Consider the following 22,143-nt stretch of genomic DNA (forward strand, 5'->3'; position numbering starts at 1 on the left):
CTGTAGTAAGACCAATTACAGAAGTGAAAGATAGCCTCCAATATTATGTAACTTGGAGAATATTCTGTAAATGTTGCAAATTGATAATCTATGTATGTACCAATTGTTTGAACATGTAATGAAATGGCAAATAGAAACTAATGGCATAGTGACCAAAAGTAAAATATCTAACTACTTCGATTACTACGTAATTTGATTTATTCATATGTCCCTATAAGAGTATTTCAGGATTGGCCAGCTGGCATTCATGAATCACATATATCTTTCCGATAGCATGAAGTGTTGCCCTTTGCTTTCTTTAGCTGCCTCATTCAGCTGTCAAAATTCCAAAGATGCAAAAGCAAGAATGCATACAAAGGCCATCAAAGAAAAGATTCCTACCATTCCCATTGGGGCACTCATATATTAATGTATTACAAAATATATGCAGTATTTCACACAATATATGCAATATATCCTATTGTCTTCACAGTTAAAGTTACACAACATAATGTTGAAATCTCAAGTAATGGCTGGTCATTTCACCAGAGGTTGCAATGAAGTAAACTATTTAATTGACAGTGCTTGACTCGAAAGCTCGATAAAGTGTTTGTTACTAAACTCTATTAAAGTGTAACTGAACTTTACAATCTGAAATGATCAGCAATAATCGACGTTTATGTTTGTTTGCATTTATTTATTCTCTTTTTTTTCTTTTTTCCTCTCGGTAGCATCAGCAAAATTCTGTGGTACAAATTATAATCCATATCTTAATTGGATGGATATTTGAAAAAGGTTCCGATGAGTAATGCGGCCGATTTTATGGGTGAGATCCTCCACCGTCTTCCCGATAATAACAGAACGGTCCGTCCTATCTTGATACCTGTCTCCCCACAATTAGTGTTTAAGAATAAGTCTGAAGAAGGGTTTCGGCCCGAAATGTTGCCTATTTCCTTCGCTGCATAGATGCTGCTGCACCCGCTGAGTTTCTCCAGCATTTTTGTGTACCTCCCCGCAATTAGCCCCCGTTGTCTGCGATTATGTGCCATCTAGTCCTGCAAAAGAATCGGGAGCTATAAAAATGTCAGTGATCTGGCTGTCAACTTGTGACCGAATATTGCCGATCACAACTGTCCGGTGTCATTGCCATATGGGTGTTTATCAACTATCCCGGTCTCTTGACAAAATAATACGGCTCCTTCTTTCATCCCCAGCTTGCATTAAAACTGCAGTGCAATGTTGCAAAATCTCCCCTTAGTAGAGTCATGATTAGATCATGTATCGAGAGCACAAAGCACGTTTCCTTCCTTTCAGCAGTCCAGGCTAGCTTTGTGTTGCTGCGGTTTGGAGCTACCCACCGGCAGAGTCAGTGCTCGCTGCATGCCGCAGTCATGCTCATTAGCAGACGGCATCATAAATAACGACCACAGGTTAATCCCACATCTCAATCTGCGCGCCGTTTTCGGGGGCTACTGAATTTCATTCTTCATATCTCTTTGTTGGCTGAGAGGTATTATTCATCCCATGGGCCTTGTACGATGCAGCATAAAATATGTCAAGGAAGGCGTCTGGGAATAATTACAAAGTTTAATCAGTCTTTATAAAAACATATTATTGGCGAAAACGACACTAGCAGTTGAAACCAATGTGAAAAAACCCAGCATATTTATGAATGCAGTCAAACATGTTAGAAACAACGATTCTAAAGTAAATATTACTGGAGCAAGTTATTTTCTTATAATACTAATACAACCAAAAATACAATACTTTGTTAAAAATGGCCGCTGTGTATAAGCATTTTTGTAAGAAAATGCAATAAAGGGAAAAATTGAGAACTCCTACGAGTCGTTGACTGGTATCGTTGCAAAGGTGAACGTCTTACCCATGAACTGTTTGAAATGAACAATGATTGACAAATCAGAACAATCACACTGTATGGAGTGCAAGAGGAGATTGGGGTTGACTGTGGAGCGAAATTGCCAGGCGTGTATTGGAGCTGTTCCTCGCTCCGCTGCTGCCCGGTGCCTTCCACAACTCCTCTAGCCCCGGGATACCCACCATCACAGAGAGGGGAGTGGATGGGAAGTGCCCCGGCTCCTGCACTCGGCGGCGTCCCTGCAGCAGCGGCCACGGTGACTTGGGACTGGCTGCACAGGCTGCGGTGTAAACTGGAGCAACCGGGGAGAGACTGACAGCCGGCGGCTGCTCCGGACGCGAAAGGGTGGATGCCCTGGGGAGGAGTGGAGGGGAGGGCAGCTGGTGGGTGGGGAGTCCCGAGGAGAAGAGTGACAGTCTCGGGGGAAATGGTTGCAAACCCGGGGAGAACGGCGAGAGAGAGAGGGAGTGTGTGTGAGTGATAGTGCGGCAGGGCAATGAGGGTGCGGGGGAAAGAGCGCCGGGGAGAGCGGTAGACCCAGAGCAACAAGGCGGGCGGTGCAAGTTGCACACCCGGCGGGAGCAGTCGGTGCGAGAGTGACACTTGAAGGAGTGCAATAGGGCTGAACTGGACCATGGCGACGTACAGCCCCACCGACTACGAGCGCACGGAGGCTTGGCTCGATGATAATTTGGACTTTGCACATTCATACTTCGTTCGGAAGGCGACCAGGTAAGGAGAGCAAAACGACCAGACCTGCGTGCCTTTTTGTTGAAGGGACCCAATGCATGCAATCGGACGGGGAAGTGTGTTTCTGGAGAATTGCGTGTTGTGGAGCAGCATTACACTATATTAATTTGCATGTCCTTTTGGGATTGTTGTTGACAAGTTGATACGGAGCGCAGTGAAGTGACAACTTCATAAAGTTTGAACGGCCTTCGGGCAATGAAAGGTCACAGAAGGAAAATGCTGGGATTTTACGAATCGATAGAATCGGCCGAGGAAAGAAAAGCCGAATAAGTGGCAATTAGTCGACAAACACCCTGTTATTTGTAGCTTCTATTTGAATATAGGTTTTGGCGGGTACCAGTCGTGCCAGCCGCACAATCACAGAACGTACTTACTATTTCCTTGTTGTGTCGTGTGAAAAGTTGGGATTGTTTTACTTAAGCGAAGTATGATGATGATAACTGTGTGTAATACAAAGGAGTCATCTTTCACTTTTTTAAACGGAAAACAGCTGCCATGTTAGAGTTAATAATACTTGGCAAGAATAATCCACGACATACTGCTGTTGACAGACTAGAATAAGAAATATTGCAGTCGGCGCAACACGTCAAATTGAAATATTACATGATAATTGGATAAATTGAAAAACAAATGCAGATGACGGTAATCTGAAATGAAAATGGAAATTGCTGTAAACACTCAACTGGCCAGACAGCGTGTTCAGATAGAAAACTTTGTAATAGGAAAAACCTTCGATCTGAAATATTAGTGGTGTCTCCCTCTCTCCATAGATTCTACCTGACCACATGATGAAATTATATTTATTATATGAAATTTTACAGATGTAGGAAAGAGTAAGAAAGTTGATAATAATCATACAAATAGTTTATGAATTAAAGTGCTAAACTCATAAATATTGTTCCAGAAATTATCAGAGCATTGATTTTCCTGACAGTTCAAAGCATATTCCTCAAATTTAAAATAATGTGCTTAGTTTACAAAGTTATCTTTTGTGATCTTATCAAATCGTATAATATTTGAATATTTTAAAACAGCAAAAAAGACAGACATTTGGAATAAATGGTTTATTCCCCGTAAATTGATTTTAAAAGTCTGCTATCTGATTCACAATTATTTTGCCCAGAGAACAAAATTATTACTGCTTTAAATATTGTAATGCTAAATGGAAAACATCAGCCCCAATATGAAATGTCGAATAACCAGTTGTGTTCTCCAAGGTTTGGTGGTAGAAACATTGCTTTCTTTAACATATTAATGTCCTGGGCAGCATTTCAAAATCTGCAGTTGGTACAAGGTTTTGAAATGTGGTGGACGTTGAGGAGAAAGAGGAAACTGACATGCCGATGGAATAGGTAGTTATGTGTTAGGATGGAATTTAATATGGGGGGGGGGGGGGTAGATGGTGGTGCAAGATAATATATATATTCACTAGGAAAATGTGGAGTGTGTTATGAAAGGACAGCAGGTTCAAAATGACTTGCATATATTTGTGAATAAACTCTTGAATTTGGAAGGACAGATTCAGAAATCTGTTAAAATGCATTGGACTCCTAGGCTTTATAATAATGGCAGATAATACAAAAGTAAGAGTAGCGTTAGTTTAGGCCGCAATGGGAGCATTGCACCCAGTTCTGTTTGCTGTACTATTCAAAGGACTTGAGGAGACCCTGGTACAGGACCAAAAAAATTCAGGGAACATCCTCAATGACACATACATGGATAGACTGGAGAATTTGGAAACATTCTCCTTAGAATAGAAGAATTTGAGAGGTGATTTGATAGACATTACATTAAGTGAATTAAAAGGTGTGGTTTCCATTGGCAGAAGGCAGAGCTCGTGGCTTTAAAGCAAGTGGTAAACGAATGAGGGACAACATTAAGAAACGTTGCTTCAGGCAGCAAGTGGACTGAGTTGCTATTTACTGGCTAAAGGTTGATGGAAGCTGATGCTATCATGAATTCCAGAAGGAATTAGAAACATATTTGAGGGGGAGAAAATTATGAGTATTTAGGAAAGAACCTGGAGAATAAATGTGACTGGATACAAGTATCACCTGAAGATTGTTTATGGGTCAGGCATGAATGACACCAAGGAGATGAAGAGTGATTCAGTGGAAGTTCTTGATAGCACATGGATGAATTCAGAAGAAAGGGAATGAAGTATGGGGTAAGGATAAAGGTAATTACTCCAGTCTTTGAAATGTTTATGTGGAGGAAACTACAGGAAATGGACCAATTTGTCACCACATGCTGCCAAAGTAAGCCACTGATGGGATGATTAAAGGATCTGCCTTCCATAGTAACGCACCTGTGCTTCAGGAAATTATTTTCTAACCCGCCAAAAATTATATATTTTTTCTGTGATGTGGGTTTGAAATGTTGTGCTATAGACAAATTATTGAACCTGATCTTATGAGGAATCTAAAATAACATTGGATAAGTGAATATTTCATTATACATTCTGGCATGGTCTCATTTTTTGCTCTAAGCCTCAGAAACTCATCTAGGTCATCAGCAGCAGGAATTTATATTGATAGAAAGAAGTATGCAAACGTGTATCATTCTTTATGCTGCAAATAGTATGAGTAAGAATTTTAATTCAGAACCTGAATGATGCTCTTCGGAAGAAAGATGATGTCTGAATTTATCACGGTGCTATTAAACATTATGAAGGAAGTAGTCGTTGGTAATACAAAATAGAATTATTTTATTTACACACCATGACTATCACAGCGCAGTGCAATTATAGAAGCAATTAACTGAACATCACTTAAGAAATGGCATTTTACACAGAATTATTGGTGATAATCGTCTCTCCAAAGAAAAGTGACAAAAATGAATACAGTGTGTGTGTTGATTTTACAGTTCCTGATCATATTCCCCATTGAAATCAGTGAGCTGGATCGACCGACCTCACACACACACACACACACACACACACACACACACACACACACACACACACACACACACACACACAGACACAGGCACAGGCACAGGCACACGCACACGCGCACGCGCACACACACACACACACACACACACACACACACACACACACACACACACACACACACACACACACACACACACACACACACACAGAAACACATCGCAAAGGTTGGGTCCAGGGAAAGCCGGGGAGCGCTGTCTGAAATTCACACCCGCAATGAAGAAGAAGGTAAAACGCTGCACAGTAATGGTAAGTCCTTTAGAACGCGTGGAGGAGTGGGTGGGGGGGGGGGGGGGGGGAGAGAAGGGGATAGAAGCGGGATAGAAGGGGGGGAGAAGGAGTGGAAACACTTTTAAGAAGTTTAATAAAGTTTATAATAATAATAATAATAAATTTAATTTATTGGGCGCCTTTCAGACATCTCAAGGACACCTCACATAGATTAACAGGAATATAAACATATAATCAGAATAAAATAAATAATAAAGACATCACAGAAACACAAATTAAAAACAGAATTCAGTCCAAAAACAAAAAATCAAAAACACAATGTGAAGAGAGAGCAGCGGCAGCTAAAGCGCGCCAGCGTCCACTCTCCCTTCACGGCAGCCATATTGGACAAAGACTAACAGGATTACCATACAGACAAAAAATCATCCCCCCTAAATCAAGTTTAGCGGGCATTTAACCTACCGGTAGGTCTTCCTTGGTCCTAAAAGCTCCAATGAGCCAATCAAAATGCCCGGTCAGCGAAGGAGATTGCCTACGGCTGCCCTCGACTGCCTGTAACCACTCTCACTTCTGGTTCACATGCTGAAGGACCTGCTTCAGTGCTGTATCTTGAAGGCATTCTGTGAATATTATTGAAGTGCTACTTGGATGGTACAGCAGAACTGCTGCCTCATGGCTCCAGCAACTTTGGTTTAATTCCGACGTGATACTGTCTTTATGGAGTTTTCACAGTCTTCCTATGACAGTGTAACCTCTAGCTGCTCTGCTTTCAACCTACATTCCAAAGACATACTGGTTGTTAGGTTAATTGGCCATTGTAAATCGTCCCTAATGTGTAGGTAAATGGCAGAATCCGGATGGAGTTAATGGGAATTAACAGGATTAATTTAACTGGGTGCTTTATAGTCAATGCAGTCTGAAGAGCCTGTTTCTATGTTGTACATCTACACAATTCTTTCATATGAATACTGTATTACGTTTGCTAAATAAGTTTTGCAGATTCTGTTTAGAATACAGAGATATGGTGCTCTGTACAGCTTTCATAAGGACCATTTTTGTGACATTAGTTCAGTTGTTCATTTTTTAGAAACTTATGTTAAAAAGCACCGTGAGCCTCAAGAGATTGAAAAAGCAGCAAAAAAAGTTAACACAACTTGGGATGCAGGCATTAAATATTACCACCAAAATAGTTATTGTAATTAGGTAGACCATTTGGATAAAGAAAATATTAGGTGGTAAAATTAGCACAACAGTAATCCCACAGCATTGAAATTTTCATATAAGTATGGGCAGTCTTTAAGAATGTAATACAAACATCTTCATTCTGCAATCCAGATTTCCATACATTACAAACTGTTGTTCTCTAACCATCTTCATTGGCCTGAAATCATCCAAAACTTTGATGCCCATATCCAAACTTATGTCCTTTACTGTCAAATGCTTGGATGCCGTACCTATCCAAATTCTTTCCCTTATTTCAAATCCTTGCTTGGCCTTGCTCCATTCTAAAATTAGAACCCCTTCCAGCATGATCACTTATCATGGTATGTGTTTTGCATTTATAATTTCTTCCACATTTCCTATTTGAGTTGCTTCTACGTTGCCAAATATCCCTCCAGCTACAATACTTGGGAATTCTCTGCCTAGACCGCTACACCGCTCTAGCCCATCTCCTCTTTTAAGACACGCTTAAAATCGAGATTTTGATCCAGTTTTGTGTATCTAACCTGATGTCTCCTTCTGTGACTTGGTGTCAAATTATTTATTGATAGAACTCATGTATGTTGGAAGGTTAAGTTAAAAGTTGTGTATGAATGCCTGTTGTTGAATCTGGGGACTTACATCAGTGAACGAAAATGGTGATATATTTTATGAGCTCTTATGACTTTTGGATTTCTTGCACCAGATGCAGCGGTTATATATTTAAAAAATGTTAGGAATCAGTTTTCTCCCAAATTATGGTGTTGAATAGACTGCCTCAAAATATATTTTCAGTCATGAACTTTGTGTCTCAAAACAAGTATAGTTTTCCTCACACTGTGATAAAAATGCCTCAGTTGCAAAGTAGTTGGCACAACAGAAGCATCTAGGACCATTTTGCAAGGATGCTATAATTCGGTGTGACACTGGGGAAGTGGGGTGTTGGGACACTTTGGCAGAGTGTTGGAGGGAGGTATGCTGCAGCCCTTAAAATGACTCTACTGCAAGTTGTAATAAATCATAAAATAAGAGGCAGAGAGCAACGGAGCAGAGAACTTCTTGCTTCATGGACAAAGACGCCAAAATAGTAGTTGGGCAGTTCAGCAGGATAGAGTGGTATATGCAGGGACCAGGACAATCCAGGTACATCTTAAATTGGGTGACTGTGGAGTTCATTTCTGGAACCAACCACTCACATCAACCCCAAAGAGCCATGCTTGGATGTAAGATGATGATGAACATGTCGCTGACATGGCTTTGAGAGGCATTCTGCAACATTGCATTTATCATAGAACATAGAAACATAGAAAATAGGTGCAGGAGGAGGCCATTCGGCCCTTTGAGCCAGCATCGCCATTCATTGTTATCATGGCTGACTGCCTCAATCACAAGGATGTCCTACCTCAAATTAGGAGACCAAAACTGTACACAATGCTCCAGATATGGTCCCACCAGAGCCCTATACAACTGTAGAAGAACCTCTTTATTCCTATACTGAAATCCTCTTGTTATGAAGGCCAACATTCCATTAGCTTTCTTCTCTGCCTGCTGTACCTGTAAGCCAACTTTCAGTGACCGGTGTACAAGGATGCACAGGTCTCGCTGCACCTCCCCCTTACCTAACCTAACACCATTGAAATAATAATCTGCCCCCTTGTTTTTGCCGCCAAAGGGGATAACCTCACATTTACCTATATTATACTGCATCTGCCACGCATCTACCCACTAACTCAACCTGTCCAGGATGTTGGCAACCTCCTAACATCCTCTTCACAGTTCACACTGCCGCACAGCTTTGTGTCATCCGCAAACTTGCTAGTGTTGCTCCTAACTCCCACTTCCAAATCGTTAATATATATGGTAAACAGTTGCGGCCCCAACACCGAGCCTTGCGGCACTCCACTCGCCACTGCCTGCCATTCTGAAAAGGACCCGTTCACTCCTACTCTTTGCTTCCGGTCTGCCAATCAATTTTCTATCCATGTCAACACCCTATCCCCAATACCATGTGCTCTAATTTTAGTCACCAGTCTCCCGTGCGGGACCTTATCAAAGGCTTTCTGAAAGTCTAGATACACTACATCCACTGGCACCCCTTCATCTATTTTACTTGTCACATCCTCATAAAATACCAGAAGATTAGTCAAGCATGACTTCCCGTTCATAAATCCATGTTGACTATTTCCAGAGCCACCTCCTTGAGGACCCTGGGATGCAGACCATCAGGCCCAGGGGATTTATCATCCTTCAGTCCCATTAACCTACCCAATACTATTTCTCGCATAATGAAAATGTATTTAAGTTCCTCTACCCCCATAGATCCTCTGTCCTCCAGTACATCTGGGAGATTGTTTGTGTCTTCCTTAGTGAAGACAGATCCGAAGTACCTATTCAAATCTTCTGCCATTTCCTTGTTGCCCATAATAATTTCACCCGTGTCTGCCTTCAAGGGACCCACATTTGACTTTGCTACTCTTTTTCCCTTAACATATCTAAAGAAGATTTTACTGTCCTTGTTTATATTCCTGGCCAGCTTTCCTTCGTACTTCATCTTTTCAGCCCGGGTGCCAGCCTTTTATCCATACCAAGTGCCAGCTCACTTCTGGGACAGTGAGGGAAAACAGGGTTACAGGCGTCTGTCGCATCAGGTAAGGCACATAAAAGGAGTTGCCTGCTTTTGTGCAGGAGGTAAAGAGAAATTGTTGTGGCAATCACTCCATTCTGTAATATTTTCCTGAGGAAATCACCAGAGGACCATGAGAGGTAAGATTTAGGAGATATCAAATGGGAGTATGCAGCATAATGCCTAGTGCCTTGTCTTGATTGTCTGATCTGTCAGGGTAGATGTAAAAGATGAGTGTGAACGTGGAGCAGTTCATTTAACACAGTAGATGGTGCCAATTCAAAGGAAGTTTGCTACTAATCTGGAGTTGACACAGGTGCATATCAACACAGAACCTGATGGGTTAGATTTCTGGAATCAAAGAATGAGGCTATTCAAAGGCACTGCACCACTGTGGAGTCTCAAGTCGAGAGCTTTGGATCTCTGCTAACCCAGAGGGAGCGACAGGGTAGCTTTCAGTTCCTGTTATCCAGCAACACCGTGTTGTCTCACTAGACTAAACTGGAGTCATGAGTGCGTCATGTTCTGGGCAATGTTTATTTCAGTTGGCAGCTATCTAGTGGCTAATGCTACGGATATACAATCTAAGTCACAAGCTATTGGTACACCATCATCTATTTAGTTCTTGAAGAGACACAACAGCAATTGGCAGAATACCATAGTTGGAGCCAGCAGAATCTGGATAATATTCTATCATTCATACCATCATGGCGATCTGCCTCTCCCTCCATGGAGAGATGGAAATCTCACAACTGCCGGGCAGAAAACACTTGAGAGCACTGCAAGGCAGGGTAAGACCCTTCAATCCAACAAATTATCCAATATTTGACAGATTTTTAAATTATATATTTATATTAAATGTTGCATAATTTATTTTATATATATATAATGTTGCACAATTTGTTTTATCTATATTACTAAAAGTCGTCTGTTCTTGACCGGTTTTGGCCATCTGTGCTGCGATTTCCGAGAGAACTCCGCCACCTACGGCCGTCATTTTTGGCCACCTTGCTCAGAGCCCCCCTCCGCCGCATGTGTGCTGAGGATTTTTCCCGTCGATTAAAAATGACAGAGATATTAATGTTTTTACAAAATTTCCCATTCTCTCTGCTGCCCCCGCTGGCGGCAGGGGGAGGTACTATAAAACCAGGAAATGGTGTGCCACACAGTCTCTTCAAGATGGAGGTAGGCAGAGGTTCACGTTTCTCTGAGCTGTGAATAACACTGAACACATGTCTACTCAAATGTAAGTGCCCTTAGTGGTTCTAAAATGCTTGCAGAATGTGTCTATTAGTTCTAAAGCTTGCAAAAAAATGTCTATTGGTTCTAAAGCTTGCAAAAAAAATGTCTATTGGTTCTAAAGCTTGCAAAAAAATGTCTATTGGTTGTAAAGCTTGCAAAACATGTCTATTGGTTCTAAAGCTAGCATAAAATGTCTCTATTGGTTCTAAGCTTGCAAAAATATGTCTATTGGTTCTAAAGCTTGCAAAAATATGTCTATTGGTTCTAAAGCTGGCAAAAATATGTCTCTATTGGTTCTAAGCTTGCAAAAATATGTCTATTGGTTCTAAAGCTTGCAAAAAATATGTCTATTGGTTCTAAAGCTTGCAAAAATATGTCTTGGTTCTAAAGCTTGCAAAAATATGTCTATAGGTTCTAAAGCTGGCAAAAATATGTCTATTGGTTCTAAAGCTTGCAAAAAATGTCTATTGGTTCTAAAGCTTGCAAAAAATGTCCATTGGTTCTAAAGCTTGCAAAAAAAATGACTATTGGTTCTAAAGCTTGCAAAAAAAAATGACTATTGGTTCTAAAGCTTGCAAAAAAATGCCTATTGGTTCTAATGCTTGCAAAAAATGTCTATTGGTTCTAAAGCTTGCAAAAAGTGTCTCTATTGGTTCTAAAGCTTGCAAAAAAAAGACTATTGGTTCTAAAGCTTGCAAAAAAAATGTCCATTGGTTCTAAAATGCTTGCAAAAACATGTCTATTGGTTCTAAAGCTTGCAAAAAATGTCTATTGTTCTAAAGCTTGCAAAACATGTCTCTATTGGTTCTAAGCTTGCAAAAATGTGTCTATTGGTTCTAAAGCTTGCAAAAATATGTCTATTGGTTCTAAAGCTGGCAAAAAGTGTCTCTATTGATTCTAAAGCTTGCAAAAATGTCTATTGGTTCTAAAGCTTGCAAAAAAAATGTCTATTGGTTCTAAAGCTTGCAAAAAATGTCTATTGGTTCTAAAGCTTGCAAAAAGTGTCTCTATTGGTTCTAAAGCTTGCAAAAAATGTCTATTGGTTCTAAAGCTAGCAAAAAGTGTCTCTATTGGTTCTAAAGCCTGCAAAAAATATGTCTATTGGTTCTAAAGCTGGCAAAAATATGTCTATTGGTTCTAAAGCTTGCAAAAAATGTCTATTGGTTCTAAAGCTTGCAAAAAATGTCCATTGGTTCTAAAGCTTGCAAAAAAAATGTCTATTGGTTCTAAAATGGTTCATACTAGTGCACTACTTACTGCAAATGGTGGCTTGGGAGCATTGGCTTGAATTTGAAAGGCACTACTTACTGCAAATGGTGGCTTGGGTGTGGCTTGAAGTTGAAAGGCATTACTTATTGCAGATGGTGGCATGAAGTTGAAAGGCACTACTTACTGCAAATGGTGGCTTGGGTGCTTTGGCTTGAAGTTAAAAGGCACTACTGTAAATGCACTTACTTTCTGTTTGCACTGTATCTTGATTTTAGATAAAACGCTACCACTTACGGCTGTGATTTTGGCCATCTTACTCAGTCCCCCTCCGCTGACCAGATGCAGAGAATTCTTCCCATCAATGAAAAATAAAAGTGTTATTAGTTTTTTTTTAAATGTTGAGAATCTCTCTCCTGTCAATCACTCCATGAAAGCCACACCTTTTCCGGGGGGGGGGGGGGGGGGGGGAGGGGTTATAAAACCCGGAAATGTGGGTGTGGCTCAGTCTCTGCAAGATGGAGGAGGGAGAGGTCACGACTCGCTGTCTTTAGTGGCTTTGCACCCTACTTCAAATGGTATGAAATTGCACTTGAATTTGGTGGCCTTGCACCCTGCTAGAAGTGGTAAGAAACTGCACTTGAATTTGGTGGCCTTATACCCTGCTTGAAATAGAATTTCAAGGATTAGCCATGAGTCAACTACCAGCCCACCAGCCGTGAGTGAGTGAGTTGCCAGCACAACAGGCTTGATTGACTGAGACGCCAGCCCAAGAATCCATTTGGCGCACAATTTGCATACTAGCCCTCTGGAAACCAGTCCCTTCAGCCCACAACACCCATAATGAGAGGTGGAATATTGCGTTGGATGACCAGCCCTCCTGTGTGATGCTGGGACCCAACGGGTCCCACTTAGTCTAGTATATTACTAAAACTCTCATCTTGTCTGTGTGAGCGTGTTTGTTTGCCAGCTTTTCATGATTTCAACTACGCCTAAATTGTGCAAGATAGCACTACAATTTTTGCACCACCGTACTCACAATTGTCCTGTGTTGTATTTTCAACACGTTTCGTTCAGATTGATGTCATATTTTACAAGTGATCACATTTTTAAGTTCACAAAACCCCACTTTGAGAAAGATTTTTTCCAATCTGCACTAGCAGTTACCAGCTATGACATCATAGCTTGGGATTGTAGCCCTGCCCGCTACAATGTTGCTATCCCAGAACACTAAGTCCTTTAGCAAATGCAATTGCATTTTGTTTAAAGTTTACAATGAGGAAGGGTAAATAGGGGAAATGAGCTGGCCTGCATAGTTGGGGTCTATGGCTGCGTGGTGGAATATTGCATTGGGGGAACGGGTTTGCTTTGGAGGAACTGGTGAGTGGTGGAATATTGCGTGTGGGAATGGGTTGTGTTGGGGGACCAGGCCTCCCGTGGGGGGCTATGGGTGAGTGGTGGAATATAGCTGTTAATGATGTCCCAAATTAAAGGTCTCATATAAAAACATTAGTCATCTTTATTCATATTTCCTACAAAATAAAGCATATTTAAAATTTTAAATTTCATGGTAAATGAAGAAACTGCAAAAAAAAAGGTGGCCATGTTCAATATGGAGTGAAGAATGCATTGTACAGTAAATGATAACTGCATTAGAATACAAAGCAGCTTTTTTCAGCTCCTGCAAAAACTGAAACACGAGTGCTTCAATCTGCTGCATTCAGCATAATAATATATAAGGCCACCTTTCAGCTTTGAGGGCATATTATGGTCAGTATCACCGGAGAATCATTGAATGGGGTGAGGGGGTGGGGAGAAGTGGAACTATTGTGTACTATTCCAGAGGGGTATAGATAGTTGACACAGCTCACAAAATGCATTATATAAATATGTATTTAAATAAAATAAGATAAGCTATCAAATCAGTGGTCCATGAGTCACCAATCACTTTCAATGTAATACTGTGCCCCCACACCAGTGAACACATTGAGAGATCATGTTTGATTTTAATTTCCCTTGCATATCTTGGAACACACAAACATTGTGGCTAGCTGGGAGACCCAGGACCGTTGGAGACAGCGGTGGAGGGTCAGAGCGGTGAGGGCTTGAATCGGGCACGGGGCTTGTTCTAGCGGAGACCCAGGACCGTTGGAGACAGCGGTGGAGGGTCAGAGCGGTGAGGGCTTGAATCGGGCACGGGGCTTGTTCTAGCGGAGACCCAGGACCGTTGGAGACAGCGGTGGAGGGTCAGAGCGGTGAGGGCTTGAATCGGGCACGGGGCTTGTTCTAGCGGAGACCCAGGACCGTTGGAGACAGCGGTGGAGGGTCAGAGCGGTGAGGGCTTGAATCGGGCACGGGGCTTGTTCTAGCGGAGACCCAGGACCGTTGGAGACAGCGGTGGAGGGTCAGAGCGGTGAGGGCTTGAATCGGGCACGGGGCTTGTTCTAGCAGAGACCCAGGACCGTTGGAGACAGCGGTGGAGGGTCAGAGCGGTGAGGGCTTGAATCGGGCACGGGGCTTGTTCTAGCGGAGACCCAGGACCGTTGGAGACAGCGGTGGAGGGTCAGAGCGGTGAGGGCTTGAATCGGGCACGGGGCTTGTTCTAGCGGAGACCCAGGACCGTTGGAGACAGCGGTGGAGGGTCAGAGCGGTGAGGGCTTGAATCGGGCACGGGGCTTGTTCTCACAGAGACCCAGGACCGTTGGAGACAGCGGTGGAGGGTCAGAGCGGTGAGGGCTTGAATCGGGCACGGGGCTTGTTCTCCCAGAGACCCAGGACCGTTGGAGACAGCGGTGGAGGGTCAGAGCTTACCAAATCCCGTGACGTTCCACACTCCATAGGGAGGGTTTCTGGGGAAGCCGCTGATTGGTGGGAGCAGACTAGAGGAAGCAGCTGATTGGGTGCAGCCTCAGGTTAGCATTTCTGCTTTTTGGTTAAAGGTACAGTGATTTAGTAAGGGTACAGTGAGCTAAGGGAGGCTAGGGAAGCGGAAAATCAAAATGTGACAGGAGGATCCAGAATGTGTGAAGATAAAGCTCTAGATGTAAAAGGGGCAAAAACGGAAAGGAAGGGTAGTAAAAATCATCTGAAAGTGCTTTATCTAAATGCGCTGTACACGGTATTAGTGAGACCACATTTGGAATACTGTGTACAGTTCTGGGGGTCCATACTTAAGAAAGGATGTACTAGCCCTGGAGGCAGTGCAGCGAAGGTTTACAAGATTAATTCCTGCAATGAGGGGATTGACATATGAGGAAAGGTTAGGTAAGCTGGGACTCTACTCTTTGGAGTTTAGAAGAATGAGAGGCGATCTCATTGAAACGTATAAGATCGTGGGGGCCTTGATCGGGTGGATGCACCGAGGATGTTCCCAATGATCGGGGAGGCTAGAACTAGGGGACATAGTTACAGAGTGAGGGGGGGCTCTTTTAAAACTGAGATGAGGAAGAACTTCTTCACCCAGAGGGTGGTTAGTTTGTGGAATTCACTGCCCCAGGGAGCAGTGGAAGCAGAAACGTTAAATTTATTTAAGTCAAAAATAGATGTTTTTTTAGCTGCCAAGGGGATAAGGGGCTACGGGGAGAGGGCAGGGATATGGACCTAGGTATGGTTAGTATAGTAGACCTGAGTGATCTCCTGGACAAGTGTCGATCGCCTGGATTGGGGTCGGAGAGGAATTTCCCGGATTTTTTTCCCGAATTGGACCTGGGTTTTTATCCGGTTTTTTGCCTCCCCCAGGAGATCACGCGGTTCTTGGGGTGGAGAGGGGTGATAGCGGTATAGAGGGGAGGGTAGTGTCTTGTGTTCTGTGTCTTGTGTCTACTGTTTGTGGGTAAGTGTGTCTGTTTAGTGTTCAGCCATGAGTGAATGGCGGTGCGGGCTCGACGGACCTGATGGTCTACTCTCGCACCTACTTTCTATGATTCTATGATTCTATGATTCAATATCAATATTTCTGGCTCAAGTTCTGAACAAGGTTCTGGAGGAACTCAGTGGGTCAGGCAGCATTTGTGGATAGAAACAAATATTTCTGGCTGCTGGGTCACCCAGATATTTGTAGTAAATTGATCGGCTTTGACTAGCTTTTCCAACATAACTGCCCCATTATTTTGTGAGCTGCTTGGAAACATTTCTAGATCAAGATATTAGTAAAAATCAAAAAAGCTGCAATGCTAGAAGTCTGAAATTAAATAGTGCAGGAAATGATGAACAGGCAGCATATGTGGAAAGAGAAACAGTTACTTCAGGTCATAGACCCTTCATCAGAAAGTTACAAAAGAAGCTAATAGTTTTAAATTGCAGAGAGGATGGGAGAAGGTTCAGGAAAACAAAGGAAATATATCTGGTCGGATAAGACGAGAATTGTCAAGATGTTCCTACATTTTGCGTTGCCGTCTGATTCGTAAATTTATGGGGTAAGTTGGAGAGAAAATGAATAAACAGAGAGAAAACCAAATTCACAGATTATCACCGATAACATCTTTGAAAAAAGTCAACATTTGTACATGAAAAACGTCATATAACTGTGGCGGTGCGATGGCGCAGGGGTAGAGTTGCTGCCTTATGCCCCTGTCCCACTTAGGAAACCTGAACGGAAAACTCTGGAGACTTTGTGCCCCACCCAAGGTTTCCGTGCGGTTCCCGGAGGTTGCAGGTGGTTGCCGGAGGTTGCAGGTAGTGGAAGCAGGTAGGGAGACTGATAAAAACCTCCAGGAACCGCACGGAAACCTTGGTTGGGGCGCAAAGTCTCCAGAGGTTTCCGTTCAGGTTTCCTAAGTGGGACAGGGGCATTACAGTGCCAGAGAATTGGATTTGATCCTGACTACCGGTGCTGTCTGTATGGAATTTGTACCTTCTCCCCATAACCACATGGGTTTTCCCTGGGTGCTCCGGTTTCCTCCCACAACCAAAGATGTGGAAGTTTGTAGGTTAATTGGATTTGGTAAACATTGTAAATTGTTCCTAGTGTGTACGATAGTGCTAATGTACAGAGATCTCTGGTTGGTGTGGACTCAGTGGGATGAAGGGCCTGTTTCCATGCTGTATCTCTTAACTCAACTTTAAACTAAAACTAAAACTTGATTGTCACCGCTATATAGATTAATAGTAAGATTAAACGAGAATTTACCAGTTTGAAGTTTGATCTGTATTTTATGAGGAGTTACGATGAGGGATTACGTGAAGAACCCCGCCACGACGCATGCGTGTCATTCTTCAAAGCAGCAGTGTGAAATCACAGATAACTGTAATGACTAAACATAGTAAGATTAGAGAAGAGATACCAGTTAAGCATATGATCAAGGGTGGGAGCGGAGGGCACGTAATCCCTCATCGTAACTCCAGAAAATACAGATCAAACTTCAAACTGGTAAGTTCTCGTTTAATCTTACTATTTTACTTCGGAGTCACGTGAGTGACTACGTGAAGATTTTAAAGCTCTGTGATTTCATGCCGTGGAAACGAGTCCATGCATCACGTCTGCCTTGATGACTGTAGGAGGAATTGTGTTAACATAATTTGGACATGAATTCGACATTGAAATCATAAAATTTATTAACACAAATTTATAACCCCTTTTTATGGGTTTAAATTAATTTACAGAACTTAAAATTGTTTCTGCAAACGTTCCAGGTTTCATTACTGGTTTATTGTAAAATAATTGGAATGCTTTTTCCCCCCCAGACCATCCTGCTGCCTTGAGGATTTGGTCCATTGGGACATCCAACTGTATCGCTGCCGATGTAGCTGCAGCCCTGGTGGAATGAGATTTAAAATATTAATATCCACCCCAGCCTGTGTTAGCACCTGTTTCAGCCATCTTGAGATGGTCTGGACCGTCACTCTTTTGTGTGGTTGCTTGTGGCTGACCAAAAAGTGCCTTCTCATTGCCTCTTAGGATTTTCGTTTTCTCCATGTATAACGTCAGATGTCTTACTATACACAGACGGTCATCTGTTGGGTATGACCTAAATTGTATATTGAGGCCTGCTGATCCCTGTCTGTTCTGCTTACTAACTCATAGATATGAAACGTAATATTTTCTTTTGAGGAAGTCATGTTGTCCAGTCTTAGTTTATGCAGTGACTGTACCCTTTGTGCCGTGACCAATGCCATTAGCATGACTGTTTTTAATGTCAGTCTGTGTAGGGACAGAGCTGTTGCTGGAGACCAATTCCTGAGCATCTTCAGGATAATAATTACATCCCATATTTGGGAGTAGCTGGTTCTTGGGGATTAGTATTAAAATTCCCCTCATAAGTTGTTTTACCATTGGGTGAGTCCCAACAGAGTAACGCTCTGTCCCCTGCCATAGGTAAGTCGATAGGGCACTTCTGGCGCAGTTGATGGCACTGTAACTGAGCCCCTCATCATAGTGGAGGCCTGCCAGATATTCCAGAACAGACGGGATGTTCATGTCTCTGTAGGTGATGTTGTTTTTATGACGGTGCATCACCCACTTCCTGATATAGACCAGATACTGTTTTTTGGTTGACTGTCTTTGGGCCGCCGAGATCATGTTCACTGTTCGGTCCGTCAGTCCCAGTTGTAGTAGAAGTGTTTTTATAACTCTACAAATTAATAAGTTCAAATGTTTATGGCATGGGTGGCTATCCCTTGTTACGGGATGTAGCAATAAATCTGGTCTATGTGGGATGGTGATACATGGTTCTAATACCATGTTTAATACCACTGGGAACCATGGTTGAGTAGGCCAATCGGGTACTACCAATACCAGACGCAGAGTCTTGTTGTATTTTCCTTAATACCCGATTGATGAGGCAGAAAGGAGGGAATGCGTAAATAAACAATTCCCCCCCCCAATGCAGCGAAAATGCATCTGTCGCCGCTGCCCCAGGGTCTGGTTCCCATGAAACATAATTTGATAACTGGTGGTTAAGTCTGGATGCGAATAGATCGATATCTGGTGTTCCATATTTTGCTGTAATATCAGCAAATACTTTTTTATTCAACATCCATTTGGTGTTTTTATCAAATTTGCGTGACTTGGTGTGCCACTAAATTTAGTCTTCCTGGTAGGTAAGTGGCTGATATCCAAATATCTCTCTGGATAGACCATTGCCAAATTGTATTAGCCAGATTGTCACATGATGTCGATTTGTTTCCACCCATGTGGTTAATGTATGCTACCACGGTGGTATTGTCTATCTGTAGTCTAACATGCTGGTGATATGACCCAGTACAATATGACTTTAGGCCATGTAATGCACCCAACATTTCCAGGTAGTTTATGCCCAGTGTGAGTAATAATGATGCCTCCTGAGCAGTCCATCCACCTCCACAGCTGGTGATGGTATTGGTGGCTCCCCACCCAAGTGCACTGGCATCAGTTTGTAGTACCATGGAAGGGTTACTGACAATGATTGGATTGGAACAAAGCCAGATGTTATCTATCCACCATTTTAGTTCCATTTTAGCCTGATTGGTAGTTTCATAGGTCTGTCAAAGTGACCTGCATTAATTTAGAGTGCTTGTATTTTTGCTCTCTGTAAGTTTAGGTAATGTAGAGGTCCAAATTGTGTGGCTGGAAAGGCAGCCACCATTTTGCCAATTACTTTTGCTACCAATCTGATGGATGGTTTGCTGATGTCAATGAGGTTATTGCAAGCCTCTATTAAATCTCTAGCCTTTCCCTTAGGCAGAGTCACCGACATGTGAACTGAGTCAATGGTGAAACCCCAAATAGTCCATATTAGTGGAAGGTGTTAGTTTAGATTTAACTGGATGGATAATAAATCCCAGTTTCCCAAATAACTGTTTTGTGGCTGTTACAGTTTGTTTGGCCAATTCCAAAGTTTTGCCCACAATGAGTATGTCATCTAAATATGCCATGACCATGTGTTTACGTTTCCGTAGAGACGCTAGGGCTGGTTTCAAAATTTTTGTGAACAGCCTGGGGCTGATGATAAACCATTTGGCAGGGCTTTATACTGCCAGTGTTGTCCCATCCAGTTGAATTTTAAGTAACATCTGTGGTCACCTCGTATAGGCACTGAATAGTAAGCATCTTTTAAATCGATGCTGGCCATGAAGTAACCTTTGGAAATTAATTGTTTAGCAGTAACAAAGGTATCCATATTGTCAGATCTATGATGATGCAACAACCACCATCTTTTTTGTTTTTGATAAATATATTGGACACGAATTCTAATGGTTCGTGTTGAGTTTTCTCAATTACACCTTTTATGTAAGCCGCTCCAGTTCAGCTTGCGCTTTTGATTTTTCGTTATCAGAAGGCACGAACATTCGGCTCAGTATATGTTGAACTGGAGGGCTGTACTTGTGTATAAACTCTATTGTATATCTCTGGATACTGCTTAAGATGTAAGTATCGGTTGTTAGCATGCTCCATGCCTTCAGAAAAGAGTGTAATCTCCACCCAACCTCCATGCTCCCTGTATTTTGTAGGGAACCAGACCCACCTACCTCCATAGTTACCAGTGGCAGGTTTACTTCTTTTTGTAGGTTCTTCGCTGCTGTTGTTGCGCTGATGTCTGGATTTTCGGTTTGGTTGGTGTTGGAGGTCTCCGCATCTTCCAAGAAGGCCGGCCTGGGCCATGGCCTAAAAAAGACTCATGTTTTGAGTACCGGGCCTTCGAGCTTTCACCAGTTCTGCTGGTGGGTGCGTAGGGTGCTGTCTTTGGCTGTAGTGGGTTCCAGTAGGTTCTCTTGTTCCTGCACCCCTTGCACACTTGTCTTTCCTTCTGCGGACCCCTCTTCCAGGTCAGCCCAGAACTTACCCGCAGTGCTCCCCTCTGATGAGGTAGAAGCACTGTGCAGCCCTTCAAGAGGTACTGCTGTGGGTTTATCATAGGGCCCACAGTGACCCAACTCCATCTCCCGGAGTTTGTCACTTTGGAGCAAATGCTCCAACACACCGCTCCATCCGGCTCCAGCGCTCTCGGTCGCTGGCCGCCCGCGGTTGTTCAAAGTCGGACTCCTCTGAGTCCACGACCTTGTTTATTTTTGTGTCTAGCCTTACCGCCCGGCCGCGTGGATCTGGCCGGTGCGGAGGCGACATCGGGCACAGCTGATCCCACTATCGGTGATCCGAGTGCCGCTGGCTGCTGCTGGCTGCCCGCTGCTCCGCGGTCCTCCCTCACCAGCTTTGTCCTTACTGCCCTTCCGTGGAGTGGATCTGGCCGGTGCGGAGGCGACATCGGGCACAGCTGATCCCATCTAGCCCACCAGCTTTGTCGCAGCCCGTTGGTTTCTCCACCTGTAATCAGCATGGTAAAAACACAAAAAGAACGCAGCTCTTACCTGCAGGTCCAAGTTAAAATTGTCGCTACGGGGAACGTCGTTCCACCCCGCCTCCTGCCGTTTTCGACTCGTCAAAAGTCGACGGCCCATTTGAATAGTCTCCCGCCCGGCCGTGGTGTTCTGGCCGGCGCGGGACCAAAAGTCGGCACAGCTGATCCCTTACGGGGCTTGTGCCTTCAGCTGCTGCTGGCTCCCGCAACTTCGCGGTCCTCCCCAGCCAGCTTCACTCGCAGCACTTGTGGACACTATTTTGTCCAGCTTCCCCCCCTGTGTAAAAACAGCGCGAGGAACAAAACTACCGCAGAATAAATTTCTTACCTGCAGGTCGCGGTTTCAAACTTACCGCTGTGGGGGACACTCCACCCCGCCTGTCGTTTCGCAAGCGTGAAGCGATATGTCACGCATGCGTCGTGGCGGGGTTCTTCACGTAGTCACTCGCGTGACTCCGAAGTAAAATTGTAATCTATCCTTAAATGCTCTGATTCGTAAAACCTCTGATTCTTCTCTCTCCTATTTCTATTTATTTTTAAATTTATTGTTGCAGATAGTTCTGAAATTATTTGGTAATCTACTGCAAATTATTAATGTACATCTACAAGATAGACATTACTGATATAAAGATGCAATTCATGGATGGTGTTGGTGCATTGATAGAGGCTGTCTTGACAGCTGCTGTCTGTCAGCTTTAGCAGAACCTTATTCAGCTTCCAACATGAGATGTTGTTACACGCGTGTTTATACTATAATAGAAATCACATTTGTTTGCACTAATCACCGTGACAATCTTACTTTGTCATGAAT

General features: G+C 43.0%; 1 protein-coding gene and 1 long non-coding RNA gene across 3 annotated transcripts in view; one reads left to right on the plus strand and one right to left on the minus strand.

Moving 5' to 3' along the window:
* Positions 1 to 389: 389 nt before the first annotated feature.
* LOC116974969 lies at positions 390 to 2,177 on the minus strand. Its single transcript, XR_004412490.1, has 2 exons — positions 1,862 to 2,177; positions 390 to 1,547 (listed from the first exon to the last, which is right to left on the minus strand). It is a non-coding gene; the product is annotated as an uncharacterized LOC116974969 (long non-coding RNA).
* pde5a (phosphodiesterase 5A) overlaps positions 2,176 to 22,143 on the plus strand; it is a 131,144-nt gene continuing 111,176 nt past the window's right edge. For both annotated transcript variants that reach the window (XM_033023575.1, XM_033023584.1), the window contains exon 1: positions 2,176 to 2,587. In XM_033023575.1, the coding sequence (XP_032879466.1) occupies positions 2,490 to 2,587 (98 nt within the window). In that variant the 5' untranslated portion in view covers positions 2,176 to 2,489. The remainder of the gene's footprint in view (positions 2,588 to 22,143) is intronic.

Source organism: Amblyraja radiata, chromosome 1, assembly GCF_010909765.2.
Source record: "Amblyraja radiata isolate CabotCenter1 chromosome 1, sAmbRad1.1.pri, whole genome shotgun sequence".
In the NCBI taxonomy this organism is placed as follows: domain Eukaryota; kingdom Metazoa; phylum Chordata; class Chondrichthyes; order Rajiformes; family Rajidae; genus Amblyraja; species Amblyraja radiata.